The following is a 27,822-nucleotide window of genomic DNA, read 5'->3' as shown; positions in this document are numbered from 1 at the left end:
CCCGCTCTTCCTCCTGCACCCCAACCCCTGGCCCTGCATGCAATTTCCCCACCCAGATGTGGCCCTTGGCCCAAAAAGTTTGCCCACCCCTCCTCTAAGAGTGCGTTTTCACAGGCAACAGTGCTCTAAAAAACCCACCTCCCCGAGGGGCATAGCTACCAGTGCTGGTGAAACTTGCAGCACTCAGAGGGGTGTTTTTTCACCCCCCAGAGTGAGAAAGTTGCAGCGCTGTGAAGTGCCAGTGTAGACAAGCCCTTAGTCTTGCTGTCTCATTGTCTTTCAGAAGTTTCGCTAAGTATTCATGTCAAAATAGACCTATAATTCAAACTGACGAGTTTCTCACTACAAACATAATTTTTAATATGGAATTTAACAGTGATGAGAGAGAACTTAGCAGTAATAGAGCAAGATTTTAAACTGTTAGCTCAGGGGTGGGCAAACTTTTTGGCCTGAGGGCTGCATCGGGTTTCATAAATTGTATGGAGGGCCGGTTAGGGTAGGGGGTTGTGGCCCTGTCCACCTGGACTCCTGCCCCATCCAACCCCCTGTGTTCCCTGACAGCCCCCCTGGGACTCCTGCCCCATCCACATCCCCCCGCTCCCTGTCCCCTCACTGTCCCCGGACCCCTGCCATCCCATCCAACCCCTCCTCTCATTCCTGATTGGGCCCCCCCCCGGACCCCTACCCCATCCAACCACCCCTTCTCCCTGTCCCCTGCCTGCCCCTGGAACCCCTGCGCCTGACTGCCCCCTGTTCCCCCCAACCCTATCCACACCCCTGCCCCCTGACCCCCTCCTGACCACCACCCTGAACTCCCCTGCCCTCTATCCAATCCCCCCTACCCCCTTACTGTGCTGCCTGGAGCACTGGTGGCTGGCGGCGCTACAGCCGCACCACCCAGTTGGAGCTGGGCCATGCTGCTACCGCCACCACGCAGCACAGAGACCGACTGGGTCAGGCCGGGCTCTGCAGCTGCACTGCCCCAGGAGCTCAGAGCCTGCTGTCCAGCGCATGGTGCTGGCGGTGGAGTGAGTGCATTGAGGCTGCGGGGGAGGGGCTGGAGCTAGCCTCCCGGGCCAGGAGCTTGCCCACCTCTGTGTTGGCTTCTGCATATGACCTCATTCAAAATTACCCTAAAATTACTGGAGTTCATATAGTTTTGACACCTACTGCAGTGGTTGTGGTTTGGAATTATTTACTGTAGAGCTTTATTCATGCAATTTTTCACATAATCTATTTCATACTCTACAGGAACAGATACAGTTCTTCCTATGTTCCAATTTTAATTTTTGTTTTTTACTACTGCTTCAAAGGGTACTTCCTTTGTAGTATAGTGAGACAGTTATTTCAAATCTAAAATGCATTGTGCAATGATGGAACATCAGGTTCTTACTCTACAGATTAAAGTGGCCAATAATCTTGATTCAGGTATTACTTTGGAAGAGGGAAACTATGTAAATGGTGGGAAAATATATACTTAAGGTTGTTTGAGCTATTATTGTCAGTATTAAACTTTTAAAGCTGATATTCAGTTACCTTCAGAAGATTATCCAGAAGATGTCTGATGAAGTGTAACTGTATAGCTCACATTTTATTTTGACTAAGACTGATAAATATACAACACAGCTCCTCTCTAACAGCCTCCTGTCAGCTTTGGTAATTAAGGTGTGGGAGAAAAAACTTGAAGTGCAAACTAGGTTTAATCCAAATAGGTGATCTTTATTGCTGTCCACTTCCAACTCTCTCCAGAATAGTCTTATTAGCTTGCTCAGTGTCACAGAAGATGTGTCTATGGTGAAGAAACAAGTATGCTTTTGTTGTGAAAATTAGGAATTAAAACTATGTATGAATGGTATAGGGCAGTGATTCTTAATTTGTTGTTGTTGTTGTTGTTGTTGTTCTGCAGACCACTTGAAAATTGCTGAAGATCTCAATGGACCACTTAATGATCCTTCCAAATGTTGTTTGTACCGTTAGCTAACTATTGTAAAGTGCTTTGGATAAAAGCGCTATATTTAAAAAAAACAAAAAAATAAAAAAAACACCTTAATAATTAACATTTTTGTTGTACAAATAAAAGCAACAACTCATATTTTAATATCAGTAGTCTTACCTTTCTAATGCGATGGATGTGCCTTCTCTCCCCCGATGTGGCAGTCCCTGAGCTGGGGCTGGGAAGGAGTGAGGGTCTCTCCCCGGTAGCTGCAGCCCTGGAGCTGGGGAAAGTCGTCTTTAGTGGAGCCACGCTTGCGTACACCTTAGAAGGAACTATCCGCAGACCACCTGAATGGAGCTCGTGGACCACTGGTGGTCCGTGGACCACAGTTTGAGAACCAGTGCCCTAGATAATTTGTTTCAGTGTTTAAATACGCTTACAGTTTTCCCCTAATGCCCAATCCAGAGGTTCTCAGACTGTGGTCCGCAGATAGTTCCCTCTAAGATGTGCGCCTGGGCGACCGCACGCAAGAGAAGGACGGGCCACCCACCTAATTAGTGGAGCTGCGCAAGGATGGGTCCACTAATTAGGTGCCTGGTCTCTGGAGAAGATGCACATGTAAGGTGAGTTGGTGGCCTTGGGCGGGGGGGGGGGGGGAGAGAATAGGGGGTAGATGGGAGGGGGCAGTTGGGTGAGAAGAGGAGGGTGGGAGGAATTTGGGATGCGCAGGGCTGTGGCGGTCAGAGAAAGAGGCGACTTTCCCCACCCTCGGCTGCAGGGGAGAGACGGCCCTCCTTCCCAGCCTCAGCTCGGGGACTGCCACGGTGGGGGAGAGAGTGTAAGACTACTGATATTAAAATATGAGTTGTGTGCTTTTTTTGTAGAACAAAAAAAGTTTATTATTAAGGTGTGTTGTTTGTTTATCCAAAGCGCTTTACAATAGCTAGCTAACAGTACAAACAACATCTGGAAAGATCTTTAAGTGGTCCGCTGAGACCCTCAGCAATTTTCAAGTGGTCCGTGGAGGGAAAAAAGTTTGAGGAGCACTGATTATGATTATGAAATCTCCATTATTGCATGTTAGACAGTCCTTCGCTGACCAGTGTTTAAATATTACCTAGACTAGCCTCAGTGCTAATGACCTATTGATTTCCCTTCTAGTCCTACATTTTTTAAATTCTAATTGGGATTCATGCTCAATTGAACCAAAGAAACCCCTAGTCTTTAATTCATTTATAAATTAGATCTAAATCGAATTATCCTAACTCAGGTATACTACTTGTATTACAAAATTGTCTATAGTTTTCAGAAACTCAGAAGGATGTTTTAATATTGACAATATACGACTTTACTTTCTTTATGTTATAGATATAACAGTTGTGTGGTTCTATAGTCTGATTTGGTGGTCTGTAATAGACTCCTCCTAAACTTAAACACTTGTTAGATTTAAGTTTGTCTTAATATGTGGAAACTAGTGGATTCCATAGGCTAGTAGAACTTCAAATAGTACAGTTAGCTCTAGCTCTGCTTTTGGCCCTCTCATTGTTGGAAACGTACAGCAATGGAACTGCAATACGTTACATCTGAACTGGCTCACTTGTGTCACTTCTGGATGACAGTGACACATGAATAAACCCTTTCTACTCACTGGCTTTCTCACTGCTCTTTTGTAGTATCTTACAGTAAAAGCTCTTTTATCTGGCACTTCACCAACCATCAAGCTCTATAAAGCGGGATTTCTGATCTGCACTGAAAGTCTGGTTTATAGTGCAGTTGGGGTGGGGGTGGGGCTGGGGCTGGAAGGGGGCTGGGATGTGGGAGGGGCTGCGGGGCATGCTCTGGGAAGAAGCTTGGGACAGGTGGTTGGGGTGTCAGAGGGACTTGGGGTGCCAGATGTGGGTGGGGGTGCTCACCTCCGGCAGCGCCTCACAAGCAGCTCCCCGTCCCTGCTGTTGCTGGCAGAAGTGTGGCCAGGCGGCTCTCCAGGAATGCTGCCCTTGGGAGCCGCAGCCAATGGGAGCTGTGGGGGGTGGTACCTGCAGATGGAGGCAGTGTGCCTGCTTGCAGAGCCGAGACACCTGGCCATGCCTAGGAGCAGCAGGGACGGGGAGCTGCTTGCGGGGAGATGCCGGAGCTGGGGGGGGACCCCGCATCCAGCACTGAAGCCCCCTCCCAGAGTGTGCCCCACAAACTTCCCCCCCCGCCACACTCCAAACCCCTACCTCAGAGTTAACCAGCACTTTTAATTTACTAGCACCCCTGTTTTCCCAACATGCCAGTTAAAAAAGCTTTTATTGTACTTTTGATTTAACTATTCTATCTTTTTACAGTTGGAAAAAATTACACCATTGCTCAGGGTAGCATCTGTCTCTATATCTACCTTAGGTATCTGTGTGGCCCCCTTTACCATAGTACCTGAATGACTCAGCTACCTCACCTGAGGCAGGGAAGTACCATTATTATTTTTACAGCTAGATCCTCTCTTCTCACACCCCCCGCCCCCGCCCCCCCGTGTAGACCAGGCCTTAGGGAACTGAGACATAGGGAGGCTATCTAAGTTACGCAACTTCAGCTGCGTGAATGATGTAGTTGAAGTCGATGTACTTAGATCGACTTACCGTGAGTCGACTGCTGCTGCTCCCCCGTCGACTCTGCCTGCTCCTCTCGCCGAGCTAGAGTACTGGAGTCGATGGGAGAGCGCTCGGGGGTCGATTTATCGCGTCTAGACTAGACATGATAAATCGATCCTCGCTGGATCAGTTGCTGCTCGCCGATCCAGTGGGTAGTGAAGACGTACCCTAAGTGACTTGTCCAAGATCACACAGGAAGACTGGCAGATCAGGGACTCAAATCCACATCCTAGGCTAGTGCCCTAACCACTAGACAATCTACTTTAGCTGTTACTGTACAGTGCAAGAAATGACAAATACAGATTACCAAGGATATGGACGATTTTAACATGATTTGATCAGTTAAATCAGTAGTAATTCTGTCCTCCTGTGTATTGGCCTTCTTAAAAGACAAAATTAGCATATTTAACCGTTTTGGGCTGCTTAAAGTGAAGTATTGGCATAGCTATAAAATCTGGGTGTATTGGTAGAGCTATGTGAGGATGCTTGCACACATGCTTTAGATTGTCTTGGCGCACTGTGGCGCCTTTAATTTCAGAGTCCACAGTTGTCTGAAGTGGGCTCAGAATGGGGTAAATATTCTTACTTTGCTCTCCCATAAGTGGCCTTTCAGTGGCAATGTTCACATAATAGCTTTTATGCCCTTGGAATTTCCTTTGTAGTTTTTTCTTCTCTTCAGGCATTTTTAATAGGAAGGGTCTGAGATTGATTTCTAGCTAAAATTTGTCTCTGCCAATCACTTTCTTACTATTATATTTTTAAATTCTTGGTAGAATTTTGGAGAGAGGAGGATTCTATAAATCTGTATGTGGTTTTGACATCAATGCATAAATACTAAACAAACACCTTAGAATTTTTTTTTCACAGCCATGTTTTGCATTAGGGTCCTTAAGCTCAAAACATCTTTGACTTACAACCACAAAATAAAGTGGTCTCCTAATGGTACATTTCCTTCTACTTCTCCACTTGCAGGCACAGACCGCGGTCACTTTACCACATCTTTAAATCCATCTCCTAGGGATGCCTACTTTCCATCAGCACCTTTATCAAGCAATCCCTTTTAAAAATATCAAACTACTACAACAAATATCCCCAACTAATAAGGCTGTTAGACTAATAACATTAAGTTTGACAACCAAATGTCTTATATCCATATTCATAAGAATGAGACTTAAAAAATGCTATTAATAGTAACTGTGATGCAATATAGAGCATCCTGCTTGTGGTGGCATAATGCTGTGTCATGCTGGGGATTAGAGAGGTTGTGGTCAAAATTTCCTTGTCTTTCAGGGGAGCAGGTGCTGGGAGGGTTGCTGAGATAGTGTACTTAGCCTTTGGTAGTGCAAGAGGGTTCCTGAAGCTATGTGGTGACCTTCCCTTTATGGATGGGTATATGGCGCTCAGGCAGGATGTCTGACTGTTTTGCTTCACTGGGTGTAAGGATATGGGCCTATTTCCCTTGTGCCACATCAGATGTGCTATTTGCTAAGGAGGAAAACAGTTTTCTTTGAGCTTGGGCTCTTTAGGTTGAGTATTCTGATCTTGGAACAAAATGCATTTGCAAGGGCAACTACAAAAAGATGCACAAAAGCTGGCTCTAGAGATCTGTATTTTCAATATTTAATCTCTAATGACAACCTAACTGAATTTCTTACTGTAACTGCTGTAAAGAACTTCAATAATATGCTAGTTATATCAGGACTATAAATTATAGTATGAGGTTTTCATCATTTGGGTAATGTATGTCCAGTGCCCTTAAATTAAATGTAAGGCTATAGTATAGTGGTTCTCAAAAGTTTTATTAAGGCTACTCATCAACCACCATTTTGGCTTTGGGAACCCACCATTACCCTTGTCCTCCCCTTCTCAGCCCAGGCCTCCTGCTTGACTCTTCTCAGCCCTGCCCTGTCCTGCAGCTCTAGGTGGCCGTGATCATCTGTTTCTGCAGCCCTAGGTGGTCGTGAGCGCTACCAGGCTGCTCGTAAAATGAGAGTGGGATCTGGGGTGGCAGCAGCAGTGTGGAGTACATGTCTGGAGCAGTGAGTGGACAGTCAGCAGCCTGCCCCATCCTGCTTGTACCCTGGATGTGCTTCCTTCACACTGCTGCCCAGATCCTGCTCCACATGCCATTCCTTGCTGTTCTGGGGAAGTGAGAGCATGGGGGGAGGAGTACTTCTGAGGCATGCGTGACCCACTTAGATCCTACCTGTGTCCCACTGGTGGATTGGAACCCACCATTTGGGAAACGGTGGTATAGCATTTTGTCAAATTATGCAACTTGCTGCATTCATGAAAGTGACTTCCCACTAAAAGAAAAACACGAATGATCGTTTCCTTGGTATGAAAGGATCTACAATCTACAGTACAACCATTGCAATAAGGCAAAAATAATCATGTCTGCAATGCATGTAGAGTTTCTTCATGTAAGACATGAGTGATTCCTTGTTGAAAGCAGCGTGGTATAAAATAGCTTTTAAATGACAATTAATTAATGGCAGGCCATGGCTTCTGGGGATCTGGAAAATATCTGCTGCGAATGTGAGAATACAGATTGCACACAGGAGATGCTGGGGTCAGATTATTCATATAGTTTAAAATATGCTGTTCTAGCTAGTCACTTTCATCCCTGCTTGGTAGAGGTAAAACAAGGAGTGGTGATTGCACTACAGAATCTCAAAGTACAGATATGTTTAAAACACAGACATATGCCATCCTGTGGGTCTACATTGGACGTGAACAGTGAAAATTTATTCCTCCGTTCTGTCTCTCTTGCAAGCATGTTAAACACATGTTTTCTGAAATACATGTTCCGAATAATAGGAGCTGACTAGAGAAATGTAAGATGACCTTTTAAAAATTTTTTAAAGTTCAAACATTATTATACAACATTAAATGTTATAACCTATTTATCTTGTGGTAAGGGTTTCTAATAATTATTACTCCTGGGGGAATTCTGCGTGTACGAAAGAAAACGTTGCCCCTGCCCCCCGCAGATTTCTTTGCTTCCTGCAGAAAGTGACATGGAAGCAAAGGGAAGCTGCGTGCAGGGTAGGGGGAGAGGAAGGGGAAGTTGGGGAACCCAATGCCCCAAAACAGAGGAGAGATGGGGGGCACACAGGGTTACATGTCACTGAGGCCCCCCCATTCCTAAGAGCATAGAGTTGTCCAGCTGTTGGAGCTTGCCACTGGGCTCTGCATCAGGATGCTGCTTCCTGGGTCCTAGTGCCAGTTGGGTTACCTCTCTGTGTACAACAGTGAGTGCCCATGGTGGGGAGGGGAAGAGGCATTTGAGGGAGGAAGGAGGAGGGATGTCTGAGTAAGGGGAGGGGGATGGGGCAGGGAACAATTGAGAGAGAAAGGGGGAGGGGATGCAGAAGAGAAGGGGACAAGGAAATCTGGGTGGAGGGGAGTGGAAGCCTGGCATGTGGCATTCCCCTCTGCTGCAGCTGGGGCTCCCCCAGTAAGCAGGCCCACTCAACGCCCCCACCCTGATGAGGCCCCTGTATCCAAACCCCCACCCCACTGAATCCCAGCCAGCTGCACCTGGGATCTTTCTCCCCCTCCCCTCCCCTCCCCCTCCCAATGAGACCCAGCCGCCTTCACCTGGACCCCCCTGCAGAGTCCCATTGCTCCTGCACCCAGAACCCCCCAGTGAGACCCTATGTATCCAACCCCCCCACCACTGAGCCACACACAGAACCCTCTTACCCCACGCCTGGATTCCCCCCTTCCTCCCCCCACTAAGCTCCTCCACACTTGGATTCTCCTGGGTTGAGCCTGCCTGCCCACACCTAGTGCACCTGGAATCGAGGGGCAGGACCGGCCCTTGTGCTGTCAGGATTGGGTGCAGCCTCACTGCCAAGTCCCTGTCCCGGGGGGCAGGGTGCTGCAGGGTGATCTCCCACCTCCATGTAGCCAGTGGCCTGGGCTCCCCACTGCCACACTGGAGCCTACACACTTATTTATTGATAAATAAAATTTGCAGAATTTTAATATATTGTGTACAGAATTCTTATTTTTTTGGCACAGAATTCCCTCGGGAGTAAATTATGGACTACTGTCAGCATTTGCACCAGTTTTGTTTAGTTGCAGTTCTGTGTGTAAAATTTCCTTTCAACTGTGCTGTGATTGGGAGTGCTCCTTTAAAAAGCACTAGCTCAGGTGGAGGAGAGAGGTCCTAAAGATACGCAGGCTAGGTCTATACTACCCGCCTGAATCGGCGGGTAGGAATTGACCTCTCCGGGATCGATTTATCGCGTCCCGTTGGGACACGACAATCGATCCCCGAATCGGCGCTCTTACTCCACCAGCGGAGGTGGTAGTAAGCGCCGCCGACAGAAAGCCGCAGAAGTCGATTTTGCCGCCGTCCTCACAACGGGGTAAGTCGGCTACGATACGTCGAATTCAGCTACGCTATTCACGTAGCTGAATTTGCGTATCTTAAATCGACTCCCCCCTGTAGTGTAGATGTACCCAAAGAAATATTATCAGGTGGAAACAGCATTGAAATCTCCTGGTAACTGGATGCATTTATAAATGAGGGTAATGCAAGTACTGAGTGTTTTAATGCTGTTTTGTATTTAACATGCTTTTTTATTAACTTTAATTCTAAGATACATTCTCAGTTTAAAACTTGTTTTATATTTGTTTAAATCATCCATTTAACACACTTTTTATAATTCCATGTTTAATATAGAATGTGCTTTTATTTAGCACTTTTTATATGAGATGTTTATCAGTCTTTTCCAAACTAAGTTTTATACACTGGTGTGGAATCTCTGGGTGTATATTTAAGTCATATCCTATCAGTAGTTTCCAAACACTATCTTAGATTATGTCTACACTACATATGTAGAGTTGGCCTTCTACCTAGCATAAGTGCATTTAAATTCTTCTAATAAGTTTCAGCATTGAAAACTCTTCCTCCTGGGAAGTTCTCCTGTGGAGAAAGTGGATAATAAGGAAAAGTTATTTACTTATTCCCATAATACAAGAACTAGGGGTCATCAAATGAAATTAATAGGCAGCAGGTTTAAAACAAATAAAAGGAAGTTCTTCTTCACGCAGCGCACAGTCAACTTGTGGAACTCACTACCTGAGGAGGTTGTGAAGGCTAGGACTATAACAGAGTTTAAAAGAGACCTGGATAAATTCATGGTGGTTAAGTCCATTAATGGCTATTAGCCAGGACGGGTAAGGAATGGTGTCCCTAGCCTCTGTCTGTCAGAGGGTGGAGATCACTTGATCATTACCTGTTAGGTTCACTCCCTCTGGGGCACCTGGCATTGGCCACTGTCGGTAGACAGGATACTGGGCTAGATGGACCTTTGGTCTGACCCGGTACGGCCTTCCTTATGTTCTTATGTTCTGATCTTCATCAAGTTGGAATTAACACGTTTTTTCAGAGAGACTATCCTTTGACCAGAAGAACCAACTTGACCATATATTTGCCGGAGGTATTTATGCCAGCAATACACCGTTTCATATAGTTGAAAATCTTCTAAGCTAGAAATTTTTGTAAATTGCATCGAATTTATAAAGTACCCAGTAGGAAATGGCTTACAGGAACTCTTCCGAATGCCGAAGCAGATTATGTGAAAGAGAGGATTGATGTTCATATTGCACAAGCTGTCTCTGGTGTCTGATGGATGTAGCAGTTTTCACAATGAGGGTACCATCAACTTCATGATAAATAAAACACTAGTTGTGGAGTTACTCTGATGCACATCTGAGGATTAGTACATAACCCAGTGAATTGATGAGCAGTTGAAAAATATAATCAATGAATTGGTTCCCAGGAGGTTATTTCAGTTGACTGACAATGTGGCTAATATGAAAGCTGCTTGGGCTTTGTTGATAAACGAGTATCGAAACCCGTATGACGGATGTTCTGTCCTTACAATGTGGCTTTTCATTGGTGATGTTGAAGATCTGAAAGCTCTCTGACACGACAAAAGAAACACACTGAAAAATTGTACTTGTTTAATTTTAGTAAAGCATTCAGTTTTACCCATCTTGAGTAACCCATCGAGCACAGGAAGTTTATCTTCTGTTAAATGTCTCAAAGAACTTCAGATATGCAAGAAGACTCTTCAATCACTTCTCTGTTGAAGTGGTGGGGTCATATCCCCCTTGTCTTGTTGCTTGAACTGTAGCTCAGTCCATTCAGAATATGGAAAATGATAGTTCTACATTGTCTGAATCCAGGAACAGGTTCCTGAATATTAAGAAACAGATTTTGTAAATGGACTGTTCTTTTCACAGTCCACTACACAAATCTAAGAGAAAAAGATTATAGACAAAATAATATCATTAAAAACTCAAGCGATCATTCCTGCACATAATGCTGCCTACCCTCTTGATCCATGCTTCTAGGGCAAGTCCTTTCTGAAGATTAATGTAATTCAGCTTGTGACCTCTTAATAGCTGTTTGAAATGTTTAAAGGATTTCCAAATGAACAAACAAACAGTTCTGATGGAGGTAGCAAATTTATAAAGCAAGAAGTGGCCTGTTCAGTTGCAAAGCAATGTGGAGTGCAGTCCCAGCAGTTAAATCAAAACACCTTGCTCCTTCGTTGTGATGGAAAGGGGTGTCCTCCTGGCACTCTGGCTACGGTTTCAGAAATTTTTTAACACGTCCGTGTACTGCTGCATGTGTAGAATGAAATTGGTCAGTTTGGGGAATTGTCCATTCAAAACCAGAAATAGACTGAAGACCTTTACTGCTGGGAAGCTGGTGCCTGAATCACAATTTAAGATTACAGGAAAAAATGGCATCTGAAAAGATGACTCAGTAATCACCAGAGGAAGAGTGGGATGCTGATGAATTTGATGACAACAAAGATGTAGATCAGGGGTCGGCAACGTTCGGCACGCGGCTCGCCAGGGTAAGCACCCTGGCGGGCCGGGCCAGCTTTATTTACCTGCTGACGCGGCAGGTTCGGCCGCAACGCAGCCAGTGGGGGCCGCGATCGGCCTAACCTGCCGCGTCAGCAGGTAAATAAAGCTGGCCCGGCCCGCCAGGGTGCTTACCCTGGCGAGCCGCGTGCCGAACGTTGCCAACCCCTGATGTAGATGAAGCAATTGAAGTTGGTAAAGAAAAATAGCAAAAAGCAAGATGCTTGTAGAATTGGCCTCCTACCTAGCATAAGTGCATTTAAAAATGATTGTTTTTCTTGCATAGTTGCTGTGTGTTTAGTTTAATTTTTCTTTTGTAACTCTTCAATCTTGAAGTCCATTACATTTAAATGCTAACCTGTAAAAATAATTATTCTTTAATTTTCTAAACTTCATTTCATTGTTTTTCATTGTTCTAGTTAAAATAACGCAGTTTAGTAATTTGTTTTTGTAATTAAGCGAAAGTATCTAAGGCTAGGCCTATTGGAGACCACTCTAACGCTTTTTTTGTTACTGTTCTAATTTGTGCTTAAAATATTTGTCCGTTTTTGACGATATTTTGACTAATTATTGACCAGTTACCTTTGGACTAGTCTTGGTTTTTTCATGGACTGCAGGAGATTCTTGTAGCAATGGTAACCAAAATGAAGGGCAGAAATGCTAGTGTAATCACAGAAGTAGATGAGTTTGCTGTGTTAATATGGTATTTGCACATGAATAGAGCTGAAGTGACTCAAGCTCTCTGCAGGTCTACAGCTAAATGTGTACACTTGAACACATTTCCCACTTTTTCCTGTTGTAATGTGTGCCTAGCTATGCAAGCCCAAGATTCGTTCTTGCCCATGTCAGCTGGACCTCAAACATTTGGAATGACTTTGAGTGTACAATTGCATTCCCTCAGATTGCTCATCTCAGCAAATAGTGTAAAAAGAGAGAGCAATATTTATCCCCCTTTTTTTTTTTCCCAGATACCAACTTGAATTATTTCCAACTAGGAAGTAAAGTGAGTTGCGGGAGTGTGGGTGTGTTTTGTGAAACTAGAGATCTGTAATTGGGGGCTATTGTAGGGTATAAAATGTCCTGCATCCCCAACCTTCACCTCTTTTTTTTTTTTTTTTAAACAAGCTTAACATGTTTTCTGATAACTTCAACTGTTTTGTAAAGACTGCCAGATCACTTTCTTGAAACAACTGGGTATATCATACTTCTGAAACTTGATGAAGCACATGAGAATGGTTTAGTACAGGGGTTCTCAAACTTCATTGCACCGTGACCCCTTCTGACACAAAAATTACTACATAACCCCAGGAGGAGGGACCCAAGCCTGAGCCCGCCCAAGCCCCGCTGCCCCAGGGTGTGTGTGTGTGGGGCTCAAAACCAAAGCCCAAGGGCTTCAGCCCCACGCAGGGGACCTGTAACCTGAGCCACGACTGACAGTTTGAGAACAGCTGGTTTAGTATATTGGGGAAGCTATTCACTTTATGGCAACACATTTAAATTGCTAGTTGGAAATTGATCCTCTAATCCCTAATATCATCTGAATTTAATTTGGGGCCTGTGCAGCCAAAATGTGGGATAAAATGATCATTCCAGGGAGCTGTGAATATTTCACTTCAACACAATTAGGATTAGTTCTCAGAGTGGAGAAACTCCCTTAACACTGTAGATCTATTTTGAGTTCAATGTAATTGGGTATGGAATTAAACTGTAAATTGTTTATTCTCTTGGTAAGACTCACATTGATGTTTTGCAGCAAAACAAAACCAGCAGGCGTTTTGAAATGGAGATGCCTCCCAAATCCGTAGTTAAGCTCCTTAATAAATTAGGCATCTCAACCCCAAATTGCTAAAGTAAGTAAAATCTCGTCCTTACAGGAGAGAGGTCTAACAAGAAAAAAAAATTCTTTGGAACGTCTGATTTATCATCCACTGAATTATTTGCTTTTTATCAAAAATCTTTTCCAGTGTGGTCAAAAGGAAATAAGATTTTTCTTTATAATGGGAACTATTATTGAGTTTACAGTCTAATACTTAACTGGGGTTACTTGTTTAAAAGGAGCCTGTGCCAGGTTTTGTGAACACCAGTTTTAAATATCAAAACGAATAATAACAAACTCTATTAGCTAACCTTTATTAGTAGAAATTGCCCCACATTGATAAATTCTTAGGATTTTTTTGCAGGCATCTCCCTTTTTATACCAAACTAATAATACTAACATATCTATATCTTGGCTAATGTTTTAAATGTTTGTTTGTTTTTTCCATCTATCCCCAAAACGGGAATGACTACAAGCACAAATATATAATATAAAACCCCAATATAAAACTTCCATTCCACCCAAAACCTCTCTGCCTGCCCCCTTCCCCCATCTAATGACTCCTTCAGGCAAAACAGAACTTATCCCTCAAGCTGGATTGACATCTCATATCTTGGGTCAGGTCCTTCAAGACTGTTGCATAGTTAATAAAGTTGAACAAAAGGGGCCAGAAGCCTCTAGGAGTAGCCACTCAAGGAGTACTTAGAAGCTTGTATTATGCTCCTTACCTCTGAATCACTTCCTCAATGGGGCTGGTGTGCGTTTGCAGCTGGAACTCCAACAGCAAAAACACTAGACTAATGTTGACAAAACCTTGTTTCAGGTGATGAGCTACCCTAGAAACCAAAACCACATTCAGAGCTTCACTCTGAACTGTTGTTGTGCAACATCATTTTTAGATCAGTCTCTGTATTATTGTAAATTATTGCATAGGATGCAAGAGTGCAGTGTAGCTAAAGCAAAAGGCATTTTAACACTTGCATATCCAGTGCATACATTGCATTAGAAGGCTCTAGTTTAAATGATTGTTCCCTATTTGCAAAACCATAACTGTTTTTAAACATGATTTCTATAATATTACTGGCAGGGTTTGTAGCACGTCTGTTACTAATTTCAAAGTAGCAGCCGTGTTAGTCTGTATCCGCAAAAAGAACAGGAGTACTTGTGGCACCTTAGAGAGTAACTAACAAATTTATTTCAGCATAATTTGTTACTCTAAGGTGCCACAAGTACTCCTGTTGTTTTTTTCTGTTACCTGACGCTTCCCATTATAAGATCCTGTTTTCAATTTTTTGTAACTATGGCAGCGTTTAACTGTTTGGGCTGGAATTTTCCATATCAGGTGACTGTCTAAGGCTGATCTCTTTCTGAAATTTCAGCCATTTTGGAGAACAAAGTTAGCGGGAAAAGTGTAATTTTATGTTAAAAATTTCTGGTGATGGTATCTTTCAGCAGCTCTAGTGCACCCATGCTTTGGTGCAAGGACTTGAAAATTGGTGGGACGGGGGTGTAGCCTTTGTCAGGAATGTGCCATTCGCTGTTTTAATGAAAATCTGCTCAAATTTGGCCAAATTATAAGCCTTTGAAAAATTGTGACTTACACATGCTCAGTATAGATTAATTTTAGCAGCCAAATTCTCAGATTCTGTTGGCACTGAGCATGTTCTAGTTTGGGGCTCAATGAGACGTTCCATTTCAGCTGTGCTGGATCTTGGTCTGGGCACTGGAATTGAAAGTGGGGTGCCTGTCTTGTGATCTCATATTTCCCCCACTGGTGCACAGGCAGTGTGAAGGAAGAAGCTGCCTGGCTTTGAATGTAGAGGGGATAAGGCCAGTCATAGGGATGGAGGATGGACTAAATTGGAGCAAAGGCAGGGTGGGCAGGGAGACTGGCAGATGGGGATAGAAACTGAAATTAACTAGGCAAAATGACTGGGACTGAGGACTAGTGGTAGGGTTGGGGAGAGGTCAAAGATCTGACAAAAGAGCAAGATCTGTTGGGGGGGTGGGGGAGGGGGAGAACTGGGACTGGCTGGGCAAAGACTGGGAGAAGAAGCCGGGATGGAGGGGAAAGAGGATGGGGGTAATTCACTGAGATTGGATGAAGCGCTGGACTGTAGGAAAAAAGTTATGTAACAAAAACCTATCGTAATTAACAAAGAGCCAAAATTAAGATTGTACAAGCAAACTTTTGGGGATTAACTTTGCAGGCTTAACATTCCTTTAATGTAGTTTGTGTGTTTGTGTATAGTATATTAAATATACAGTACCATTCAGGTCTCACTAGATTGAGTGGTTGTAATTTCACTGCATATCTTCCCAAGGCCAGCTCTTGAACCATATTTTAATTTAAATTGTTGTTGTAGCTTATTGGAAATACAGAAGAGGTATTACATTTTGATTTTTCAGAATACTGACACATTTGTTTTACTTCTTTAGGCGAGGTTTAAATCCACCCCACAGGGTTAAATCTATCTCCATGACCACATTCACGCAACAGGAAATAGAATTTCTGCAGAAACATGGAAATGAAGTAAGTGCTTATTTATTGTAGAATACCTAATGTTTGGTGAATGACTTAATTTGTTCCAATATTTGATTTTTAAGAATTTCTCTAGAGGACATATGAGTGCTGCAGCCCAAAAGCAGACTGAATTCTTCAATCTTCTGAATGGACATTTTTAAAAAGAGAACTTCTTTCAGTTACCATGGGAAAACATTGTGATTTTGATCAATTAATGCACTATTCACTAACCAGGAGAGACCTGGGTTCATACAGGTAGCACCTTTACCCTTCTTTTTAGGTGTCCATTTCCCCTCCCTTGGCTTGGAGAAAGTCTAGTCAGGTGCTTGAAGTATGTCAGTCTGTTATGCTGCAACTTCTGTTATCTTCTGCTGTGCATTCCTGAGAGATGCAGTACACACTCTTATTTTCATGCTCAGTAAGTTCCATCCATGGAGACTGAAGGCATCACCAGTGTCTGAAGACAAAGAATCTTAAACAGAATAAATCTGTTGTTTGCACTTATATCTATAGTTCACATTACAAAAAGTCAGTAAAAACAGGTTGGTAAAATTAGTTCCTGAAGCCTTTGAGAGGAGGAAGAGTAGCAGAAAGAAAGGGGGCAGAGAACTTATTGGAGCCCACAGTGGAAGTATTACAACATTATGGATTAGAGCGGTGTTCGCCAACTGGTCGAACGCAATCGTCTGGTCTATCCTGAAGACTCTCCCAGTTGATCGCAGTCTCCAGCTGGTGGTGCCGTGGGACTGCCACTAAGGCAGGCTCCCTGCCGCTCCTGGAAGCAGCCTGTGGCCCCGGGGGAGGGGCGGGGTCGCCACACGCTGTTCCTTCCTGCAGGCACTGCCCCTGCAGCTCCTATTGACCAGAAACAGCGAACTGTGGCCAATGGGAACTCCGGGGGTGGTGCCTGCAGAGGGGCAGCGGGGGGGGGGACGGGACACAGGGGTGCATTGGCTCCTTCCAGGAGCGGCGTGGGGCAGGGGCAGGCAGGGAGCCTGCCTTAGCCTTGCTGCCCCGCCAACCGGGAGCCACCCGGCAGAAGCCCGCACCCTGAGCCCCTCCCCAGAGCCAGCACCCCATACCCCCTTCTGCACCCTGAACCCCTTGCCCCAGTCGTGACCCCCTCCTCCCAGAGCCAGTACCCCATCCCCCTGCCTCAAGCTCAGCCCGGAGCCCCCTTCTGCACCCCACTCTCCTGCCCCAGGCTCAGCTCAGAGCCAGCCCCCTTCTGCACTCTGAACCCCTCGGACCAAGTCCAGAACCAGCACCCCCCCCAAACCCCAACCCCCTGCCACACCCCCAGCCCTCGGGGAAGGGGCAGAGTAGATCTTGTGTTGCACTTAAATTCAAAAAGCGATCTTGTGCGTAAAAAGGTTGGAGACCACTGGATTAGAGGCTACTTACTTATGCTTCAAGAGAATGTTGATAAGGCAAGTCACTTAAAATGATTAGGGCTGTCAAACAAAATTAATTGATTGCAAGATTAAAAAAATTGTGATTAATCTCACTGTTAGTCTATTCTGTTGTTTGTTATATTTTTGGATGTTTTTTCTGCATTTTCAAATATATTTATTTCAATTACAGCACAGAATGCAAAGTGTACAGTGTTCACTTTATATTTATTACAAACATTTGCACTGTAAAAAGGATAAACAGTATTTTTCAGTTCACCTCATACAAGTACTGTAATCTCCTTAATGTGAAAGTGCAGTTTACAAATGTAGGGTTCTTCTTCGAGTGCTTGCTCATATCCATTCCATTAGGTGTGTGCGCGCCGCGTGCACGATCGTCGGAAGATTTTTACCCTAGCAACACCGGCGGGTCGGCTGTGGAGCCCCCTAGAGTGGCGCCTTCATGGCGCTGAATATATACCCCAGCCGACCCGGCGCCCCCTCAGTTCCTTCTTACCGCCCCTGACGGTCGTTGGAACTGTGGAGCGCTGCTTAGCTGTTCTCCACTCTCCCTAGCTTAGTTCGTTATTCGCAGTTATAGTTATAGTTATAGTCCTAGTGTTTATAGTTAAATAGTTCAATACTTTTAAAAGTTGTTCTAGTTGTTATAATAGTTCAGGGGATTAAGGGGGTCGTCTCCCCCTTTCTCCCCCGGCCGCGAGGCCGGGCTCATGCCCAACGCTCCCGGCTTCAAGCTGTGCGCTTCCTGCGCTAAGCCTATGCCCACGAGCGACCCGCACGACTCCTGTCTGAAGTGCCTGGGAGAGTCCCATCAAACAGATAAGTGCAAGATCTGTAAGGCCTTCAGACCAAGGACCAAGAAGGAGCGGGACTTTCGGCTCCGGCAACTCCTGATGGAGGCGGCACTTAGTCCGGACGCTCCATCTACAAGTCAGGCCCCGGCACCTAGCGCCTCGGTGCGCAGTGCCCTGGCGGCACCGGCCCTGACGACCACGCGAGTGGCGTCAGATGAGCCTTCCCGGCACCGGACCTCGTCGGCACCGCAAGCACAGCAAGTGCCTCGGCGCCGGTCATTATCCCCAGGGCATAAGAAAGCCCATTAGACGGGGACCTCCGTGCCGAAGACGCTGGCTCCCCCAGTGCCGGGGGTAGAGCCGCGTACGCCGGTGGAGCACCGGAAACAGGTGCCTCCAGCACCGTCGACTCCGGCGCCGAGGCCGTTGAGTCCGGTGCAGACGGCGTCTCCACCGAGGCCGGCGGTGATACAGTGCCTCCCGTCGACGCCAGAGACCTTCGCGGCGGCGAGAGACTTAATAGCTCTCACGGAGCCGGCACCGCCTCAACCACCGGCACTGACTGCACCGTTGACTCGCCCGGTCCAGTCGAGGGGGAAACCTGCCTTGATGCGCCCTCCATCACAAGGGCTGGAACCTCGGCACCGATCCAGGTCCCGAAGCAGGTCCCCACGCCGCTTGCAGTCCCGGCACCGAATATCGTCTCGGCACCGGTCGTACTCGCGGCCAAGATCTTCTTCGCGGCACCGCTCTACATCTCGGCACCGCTATGATCGTCGGCACCGATCAACGTCGAGACGTAGTTCTCGGCACCGCTACGGTCGCCGCTCGACGTCGAGAGGCCGCTCCCGGTACCGGGCATACTCCAGGTCCTCGTCGAGGTCCAGATCCGACTCCCGGCACCGACGAGGTCATCGGCACCGGTCGCGGTCCCGGCACCGATCGCCGGCACCGCATGGAGATAGATCATCTCCAGACCGGCACCGTGCGGCACCGCAGCCCACGGGAATCGTCTCGACGCTCTCGGCACCGCCATGGCCATCGAGATCGGGGTCTCGCTCCTCGGAGGACCTTTCGAGATCGGCATACCCCCCTCAGGGGCAAGCCGAGGAACAGGACTTGGGCCATTGGCAGAACATAACAGAGGACCATTCTCATGGCCCATCTCACTGGTCGTTTTGGACCCCGTGGGCGTACCATCAGGCGCAAGGGGCTCCAGTTGCTTCGACCTCTCGCTCCGGTCACTCTGTTAGAAGGGCCCCGGAGTCCACCATCTCTCGGCCTCCGCCAGGGGGCATGGAGGCTTCCGTGTCCGCACCACCTGACGCCCTGGACTCAAGCGCAGGTGATGCTCCGGCCCAGGAGCAGGGAGACCAGGACCCTCCCTTGGATCCTGTTCCACCGGAGGCATCTTCCTCTTCCTCTCCGGATGAGGCAGTGGCGGGCACATCGTGCACAGGTCCACCTCCAATAGATCTTCGGGCTCACCAAGATCTTCTGCGTAGGATGGCCCGTAATATGGACCTGCAGGCGGAGGAGATAGTGGAGGTGCACGACCCCATCGTGAATATCCTCGGAGCGGATGCCCCATCGAGGGTGGCGTTACCCCTGATCCGCACGATACAAGCCAATGTATCTACGATATGGCAGACTCCTGCCTCTATCCCACCCACAGCGAGAGGGGTGGAAAGGAAATACTTTGTCCCGTCTAAAGACTACGGGTACTTGTATACCCACCCCCAGCCGTGTTCACTGGTGGTGGCATCAGTGAACGCAAGGGAGCGCCACGGTCAGCAGGCCACAGCGCCCAAATCAAAGGAGGCTAAGCGCCTCGATTTATTCGGCCGTAAAGTTTACTCAGCCGGAGGGCTGCAACTTAGAGCGGCTAATCAACAGGCGCTCTTGAGCCGCTATAGCTTTAACTCCTGGAACTCTATGGGGAAGTTCAAGGAGTTGGTTCCCCAAGAGTCCAGGGAGGAGTTTGGAGCCCTGGTGGAGGAGGGTAAGAAGGTGGCTCGGACCTCCTTACAGGCCTCCTTAGACATAGCGGACTCTGCTGCGAGAACCCTGGCCTCAGGTATCGCTATGCGGAGGATCTCCTGGCTCCAGGTTTCGGGTCTGCCTCAGGAACTGCAGCAAACCCTGCAGGATCTGCCCTTTGAAGGACAAGGGTTGTTTTCAGAAAAGACGGACTCTCGCCTGCAGAGCCTCAAGGACTCCAGGACGATCATGCGTTCCTTGGGGATGCATGTTGTGGGCCCTCAGCGCAGGCCATTTAGACCGCAGCCTCAGCGCTTCTACCCCCCCCCCGCCTCGTCAGAGACAGGACTCGACCCGGAGGCGAGGGCGAGGTGGTAGAAGAAGGTGGACCGGCCCTCAACCTGGTCAGAACCAGGGGCCACCTAGACCACCTTCAGGCCCCAGGCAGAACTTTTGAAGGTGCGGTCGAGGACGGCGCCCCAATCATCCCACAGGATCCAGCCCCATCCTTTCGGGATCGCCTTTCCCATTTCCACCATGCCTGGTCCCTTATAACCTCGGACCGTTGGGTCCTTCGCACTGTGGACAGGGGATATGCTATCCAGTTTTCCTCAATTCCCCCCTCCTCCCCCCCCTTCCCCGTCCCTCTTCAGGGACCCTTCTTACGAGCAACTTCTTATACAAGAAGTTTCCACGCTCCTTACTATGGGGGCCATAGAGGAGGTTCCAGTGGAGTTAAGGGGCAGGGGATTCTATTCCCGTTACTTCCTCATTCCCAAGTCCAAAGGAGGTCTGCGACCCATCTTGGACTTGCGCGGACTCAACAAATTCGTAGTAAAGTTGAAGTTCCGCATGGTCCCTTTGGGGACCATTATCCTTTCCCTCGATCCTGGAGACTGGTTCGCCGCCCTCGACATGAAAGATGCATACTTTCACATAGCAATTTACCCGCCTCACAGACGCTTCCTGCGGTTCGTGGTAAGCAAGGTGCACTACCAATTTGCAGTCCTTCCCTTCGGCCTATCCTCGGCCCCAAGGGTGTTCACGAAATGTATGGCTGTCGTGGCAGCGTACCTTCGTCGGCAAGGGATACAGGTGTTCCCGTACCTAGACGACTGGCTGGTACGCGGTCGCACCAAAGAACAAGTTCGAGATCACGTCCACATAATAGTGCACACATTCAACAAGTTGGGTATCCTACTCAACAAGGTCAAATCCACTCTAGAACCTACCCAGAGAATAGAATTCATCGGCGCGGTTCTAGACTCCAGACGTGCACAAGCCATCCTGCCAGACAATCGCTTTTGCACCATCACGAGCCTCATTCAAGGGCTCAAGGCCTTCCCAACTACCACGGTGAGGTCGTGCCTTACCCTGCTGGGTCACATAGCTTCCTGCACGTACGTAACCGGGCATGCCAGACTTCGGCTTCGCCCACTCCAGACCTGGGTGTCATCAATATACCGCCCACATCGGGACAGCCTGAACATGGTGGTCACGGTCCCGAACTCGGTCCTGACCTCCCTCACATGGTGGCTAGACCACAAGGTGGTTTGCGAGGGGATGCCGTTTCACGCCCCACAACCCTCTCTGCACCTGGTCACAGACGCTTCATCCCTGGGTCGGGGCGCCCATCTCAACGAACACCATACCCAGGGCCTGTGGACTGCACCCCAGATAGCCCTGCACATCAATGTTCGGGAACTGATGGCGGTGCGCCTGGCATGCCAGGCATTTCTCAATCTCCTACGTGGCCGCTGTGTGTTAGTTCTCATCAACAACACCACTGCCATGTTTTACATCAACAAGCAAGGAGGAGCACGTTCGTCAATTCTATGCCGAGAGGCCATTCGCCTGTGGGACTTCTGCATCGCCCACTCAATCCATCTCACGGCATCGTTCCTCCCTGGAGTCCAGAACACTCTGGCGGACCGACTCAGCAGGTCCTTTCAAACGCACGAGTGGTCTATCCGTCCGGACATCATACATTCCGTTTTCCAGAAGTGGGGGTTTCCCCAGATAGACCTGTTTGCATCTTGAGACAACAGGAAGTGCCACGTGTTCTGCTCCCTGCAAGGTCGAGCTCCGGGCTCCCTCTCGGATGCGTTTCTCCTTTCCTGGAAAGACCACCTGTTTTATGCCTTCCCTCCGTTTCCTCTGGTCCACAAGGTACTGCTCAAATTGCGCAGAGACCAGGCACAGGTGATTCTGATCGCCCCAGCGTGGCCGAGACAACATTGGTACACCACGCTGTTGGAACTCTCGGTTCAGACACCGATCCCGCTTCCGTTGTATCCGGATCTCATCACGCAGAACCACGGCCGGCTGCGTCACCCCGACCTGCAATCACTCCACCTCACGGCGTGGCTGCTCCATGGTTCACCCAGGCAGAGCAGCAGTGCTCGCACTCTGTCCAACAGATTCTGCTGAGCAGTAGGAAGCCCTCAACACGGACCACGTACCTGGCCAAGTGGAAGCGGTTCTCCTGTTGGTGCGAACAACGAGCCGCGTCCCCGTTACAGGCACCTATTCCTCTCATATTGGAATATCTCCTCTCCCTAAAACAGCAGGGGTTGGCGATATCTTCGATTAGAGTTCACCTGGCCGCTATATCGGCCTTTCACCCAGGAGAACTCGCGTCCTCGGTATTCTCTAACCCGATGGTCGTTAGATTCCTCAAGGGCTTAGACCGGATGTATCCACAACAACGTCAGCCCGTTCCGACGTGGGACCTCAACCTGGTTCTCTCCAAGCTCACAGGTCCTCCATTCGAGCCACTGGCCACCTGTTCACTTCTGTACCTGTCCTGGAAGACAGCCTTCCTCGTAGCCATCACCTCAGCAAGGCGCGTTTCTGAACTCAGGGCGCTTACATCCGAGCCCCCTTACACAGTTTTCCATAAGGATAAAGTGGAGCTTCGTCCACATCCTGCCTTTCTCCCTAAGGTGGTTTCTCCTTTTCATATCAACCAGGATATATTTCTCCCGGTCTTTCATCCTAAACCACATGCTACTCGCCAGGATCAACGTTTGCATTCTCTGGACGTACGCAGGGCCCTGGCCTTCTATATTGACCGCACAAGGCACTTTAGAAAGACGACGCAACTCTTCGTTGCAGTGGCCGACCGAATGAAAGGCTCACCGGTCTCCTCACAACGCCTATCCTCCTGGATTACGTCTTGCATCCGGACTTGCTACGACCTGGCAGGTGTCTCAGCACCGCACCTCACCGCTCACTCCACGAGGGCCCAAGCTTCCTCGACGGCTTTCCTGGCGCAAGTTCCCATCCAGGACATTTGTAGAGCGGCGGTTTGGTCATCAGTCCACACGTTTACGGCTCACTATGCACTACTGCAGCAGTCCAGGGACGATGCTGCCTTCGGATCAGCGGTTTTGCACACAGCAATGTCTCACTCCGACCCCACCACCTAAGTTGGGCTTGGGAGTCACCTAATGGAATGGATATGAGCAAGCACTCGAAGAAGAAAAGACGGTTACTCACCGTTGTAACTGTTGTTCTTCGAGATGTGTTGCTCATATCCATTCCAAACCCGCCCCCCGTCCCCACTGTCGGAGTAGCCGGCAAGAAGGAACTGAGGGGGCGCCGGGTCGGCTGGGGTATATATTCAGCGCCATGAAGGCGCCACTCTAGGGGGCTCCACAGCCGACCCGCCGGTGTTGCTAGGGTAAAAATCTTCCGACGATCGTGCACGCGGCGCGCACACACCTAATGGAATGGATATGAGCAACACATCTCGAAGAACAACAGTTACAACGGTGAGTAACCGTCTTTTTTTGTTACATAACTGCACTCAAAAACAAAACAAACAAGTTTGTTTATATTTACAGGAGATAATGCGGTCTGCTTCTGATTTACAATGTCACCTGGCACTTTTGTAGCCGGTGTTGCAAGGTATTTTTATGCCAGATATGCTGAACATTCGTGTGCCCCTTTATGCTTTGGTCACCATTCCAGAAGACATGCGTCCATGCTGATGACTGGTTCTGCTTGATAATGATCCAAAGCAGTGCGGACTGACACATGTTCATTTTCATCATCATGAGTCAGATGCCACCAGCAGAAGGTTGATTTTCTTTTTTGGTGGTTCAGGTTCTGTAGTTTCTGCACTGTAATGTTTATCTTTTAAGACTTCTGACAGCGTGTTCCACCTCTTATCCCCCTCAGATTTTGGAAGGTACTTCAGATTCTTAAACCTTGGGATGTGCTGTAGCTATCTTTAGAAATCTCACGTTGGTATTTCTCTTGCGTCTTGTTAAATCTGCAGGGAAAGTGTCCTTAAAATGAACAACATCATCCGTGACTGCTGTAATATGAAATATATGTTAGAATGCAGGTAAAACAGAGCAGGGGACATACAATTCTCCCCCAAGGAGTTCAGTCACAAATTTAATTAACACTTTTTTTTTTTTTTTTTTTTTTTTTTTTAACAAGTCATCAGCATGGAAGCATGAAGCTTGTAGGCTCTAAAGTTTTACCTTGTTTTGAGTGCGTTTATATTTTAAAAAAATTACATGTGTAAGTTGCACTTTCACGATAGATTGCACTACGGTATGAGGTGAACTGAAAAATACTATTCCGTTTCACTTTTACAGTGCAAATATTTGTAATAAATAATATAAAGTGAGCACTATACACTTCGTATTCTGAGTTGTAATTGAAATCAATATATTTGATAATGTAGAAAAATTCAAACATATTTGAAAAAAATTTCAGTTGGTATTCTATTGTTTAACAGTGCAATTAAACCTGTGATTAATCATGATTGATTTTTTGAGTTAATCACATGAGTTAACTGACAGCCCTAAAAATGATCATCCTTTATAACAAAATATAAGCATGAAATAGGTTGTTCTTTAATGACAATCTGGTTCAGCTTTAAGAATGAAAATAGGAAAAGCTTTTAAAAAGCTGCCTTTTTTTTGTAGTGATACATAGCACTTGCTGAAGAGTTTGACTAACAATCATTTCTAGACAGACTTGAACAAAATCTGAAGTTATTAGTCTAATTATGAAATTGTTTGGCTCTTAACTACTTAAAATCAAATATTTAAATCAGAGTAGTGTTAGTTTCACAAATCTTCAGGTCAGGGCTTGAATAAGTTATAAAATATTGTAGGTTTGTGTTGGTGTAGCTGGGGCCCTGAATGTTCACAGTGTAAAACCGTGATCATGGAATTTGCTATAGATACCACCCTCTTGTTCATAGCATTATGTTCTAGAATCTGAGTTTCATTTAAATTACTAAGATTGCCAAGAAAACTTTTCATTGGTCTATATTCTGTTAACACTTGCAGTGTTTTCCAAAGTTTGCAACAGTGGCTAAGAGGTGCAAATAGCTGCTCTTTTACTACATAAAAATAACTATATCAGAAATATACAGCTAATATGTTTCTCCCATTATACTAAACTCCCTTTTAAGGTGCCAAAACCATCAAACCCCACTGCCTGATTTAATTGCTTCTATATTGCATTTGTATTGTTATCAATACAAAAATCTTCAGTAAATTGAATGGGACAACATAAGCAGTTTGAATTTAATAGCAAAACAAATAACACAGTGTTCACTGTACTGATTGTATTGTTCCCTGTTCAAAATGCTTCTTTGACTTAAAGCTGCTCCAGAAACCAGAGGGCCTCACTGGGTAAATTAGTTTCAGGTTGCCTTAGAGACACAGTAGCTTGTCCTTAGCAGTGAAGTATCAACAAGAGTAGATGTCTTTTAGTCAAAGTTAAGTATACTTAGCTGAAGTATAAATGTTGATTACAGAGCATCTCTCGGATAGTGCTTTAATGTTTTATAAAAAAACAAAAAAAAATAGTATAATTAAAATATACTTAATTTGTTAAATAAGCATTTTGTTTTCTGTTGTCCTCTTGACATAAGTAGTCCAGAATCTGTCTGATTTCTGAAGCAAATCGGAGTGCCCCATTGAAAAGCTTACTTATTGGCCTAATTTGCTGCACAAAGTAGCACAGGTTATGTACATCTTGAAAGCAGAAATAAGAAGAAATAATTTCATGTTGTAGGAAAAATCGTTGAATAGTTTCTTGTGTCAATGCTGTTGCTATACAGGGCTCTTTAACAAAATTGATTAGAAGTTGAATGTCTAAAATCTTTGACATCCATCTAATTTTAAACACTCCATTCCAAAAAACTTTGCCAGTTCTACCTGCTTACTGGAAATAAGGGCAAGTAAATGTTTAAATCTGTCTTTTGGCACTTTCTCTTATTGTCCTTTGTGGCTGAACAATGATTCTTTTCAATTTGTCAATCAAAAATATATTGTATTTTAAAGGAAATGCCTGACCTGTAACCATGTCTAGTGATTTATGATAGCCTTGTCCAGCTCTTTGAAAAGGCCAAATCCATGAGTAATCCATTTTAACTTGTGACTTATGTGAAACGGTTGGGTGCATTTTCACGGGAATGTTATAAAAATTTAAGTCACTCAAGTTGTGCCTGGTAGTTGTTGGCTTTGCTTGTACGTGGGTTGGAAAGGTAGTGTTGCACAGAAAATAATATAATGCACATTGAGACAAAAAAGCGAAGACTAACAAGTATTGAATTGTTTAAAAGCTAATAAAGCAAGCATGAATGCTGTTGAATGTATGCAAAGTTCATTGGAAATTAATGTGGATTGTTGCTAAGTAAGTTTGTCATTCCAATTGTAATTGGACTGCATATAGCACACACCAATAACAGCTGCAATGATTGGTTGGTTTTTTTTGTTCTTCTCTCTTGCCAGATACAAGTGGGTGAAATATAAAGCCATATTTAACATGATTGGCTCCTTAATCTTCATTTTAGACTAGTTCACTTTATTATGTGGTAATTAATGTATATGAGCCCCTAATTCTAAGGGCTGGTCTATATTGCCAAGCTTTTTTGCCAAAAGCTGCCTTTTGGCAATGAAATAGCAGAGGCGTACACAGTGCAAAGCCATTTTTTGCGACGACACTCCTCAGTTGCGGCGCTGTTTTAAAAAAACAAAGCAAAACAAAACAAAAAAACCCACCTCGATGAGAGTCAAGGCTTTTTGCACCAAGGTTTTATCGCTGTAGTGTCATTATAGACACCATGCTTAATTTTAGCGCTGTTATTAGCCTCCGGAAGGTGTCCCAGAATGCCCATCTTGATCACTTTGGTCAGTAGTTTCAACTCTGCCCCCAGTTAAACAACCTTCCACCACTCACTCCCCCTTTAAAGCTTCAGGAATTTTGAAATTCCCCTTCCTGTTTGCTCGATGTAGAGAGCTCACATCGCACCCTCCCAGGTGAAAGTTTGCTGCATGGAGCCGCCACGATCTCCCACTTGGACCACTGTGGAGCTACTGGATCTGAGTGTTTGGGGAGAGGTGGCTGTCCAGTCCCAGCTGCACTCTAGCCATAGGAATTTCAGTACCTACAGCCAGCTTGTGTGCAGCTTGTGCGAAAAGGGATTTGAGTGGGACATGTTGTAGTGCAGAGCAAAGGTGAAGAAGCTGAGGAACGCGTGCCACAAGACAAGGGAGGCAAACTGTCACTCCGGTGCTGCGCCCCAGACTTGCCATTTTTATAAGGAATTGAACGCTATCCTCGATGGAGACCCCACTTCCACCACCAAAAGAACTGTGGATACTTCGGCAGGTCTGTAGCCAGTGGAAAGTGTACCTAACCCAGAGGAGGAAGTCCTTAATGAAGAGGTGGAGGTTGGAGAAGTTGTGAAGCCCACGATGGGGTTGCCCAGTGGTGCGTCCAGTCAGGAGCTGCTCCCTACTCTAGAGGTGTCTAGCCAGTCTCTGCAGTTGCTCTCTGGAGAGGCAGAACAAGGAG

General features: G+C 46.3%; 1 protein-coding gene across 50 annotated transcripts in view; it reads left to right on the top strand.

Annotated features, from left to right (window-relative positions):
- AGFG1 (ArfGAP with FG repeats 1) overlaps window positions 1–27,822 on the top strand; it is an 85,292-nt gene that overhangs the window by 3,605 nt on the left and 53,865 nt on the right. For all 50 annotated transcript variants that reach the window (XR_010590651.1, XR_010590652.1, XR_010590650.1 and 47 more), the window contains exon 2: window positions 15,719–15,812. Coding sequence is in view for 44 of the 50 variants with exons in the window: in XM_008165891.4 (XP_008164113.2) it covers window positions 15,719–15,812 (94 nt within the window). In the remaining 6 variants the exon portion in view is untranslated. The remainder of the gene's footprint in view (window positions 1–15,718; window positions 15,813–27,822) is intronic.

Source organism: Chrysemys picta, chromosome 9, assembly GCF_011386835.1.
Source record: "Chrysemys picta bellii isolate R12L10 chromosome 9, ASM1138683v2, whole genome shotgun sequence".
NCBI classification, from domain to species: Eukaryota; Metazoa; Chordata; order Testudines; family Emydidae; genus Chrysemys; species Chrysemys picta.
Note: the sequence above shows the minus strand (reverse complement) of the source record. Positions and strands in the feature narration are given on the sequence as shown.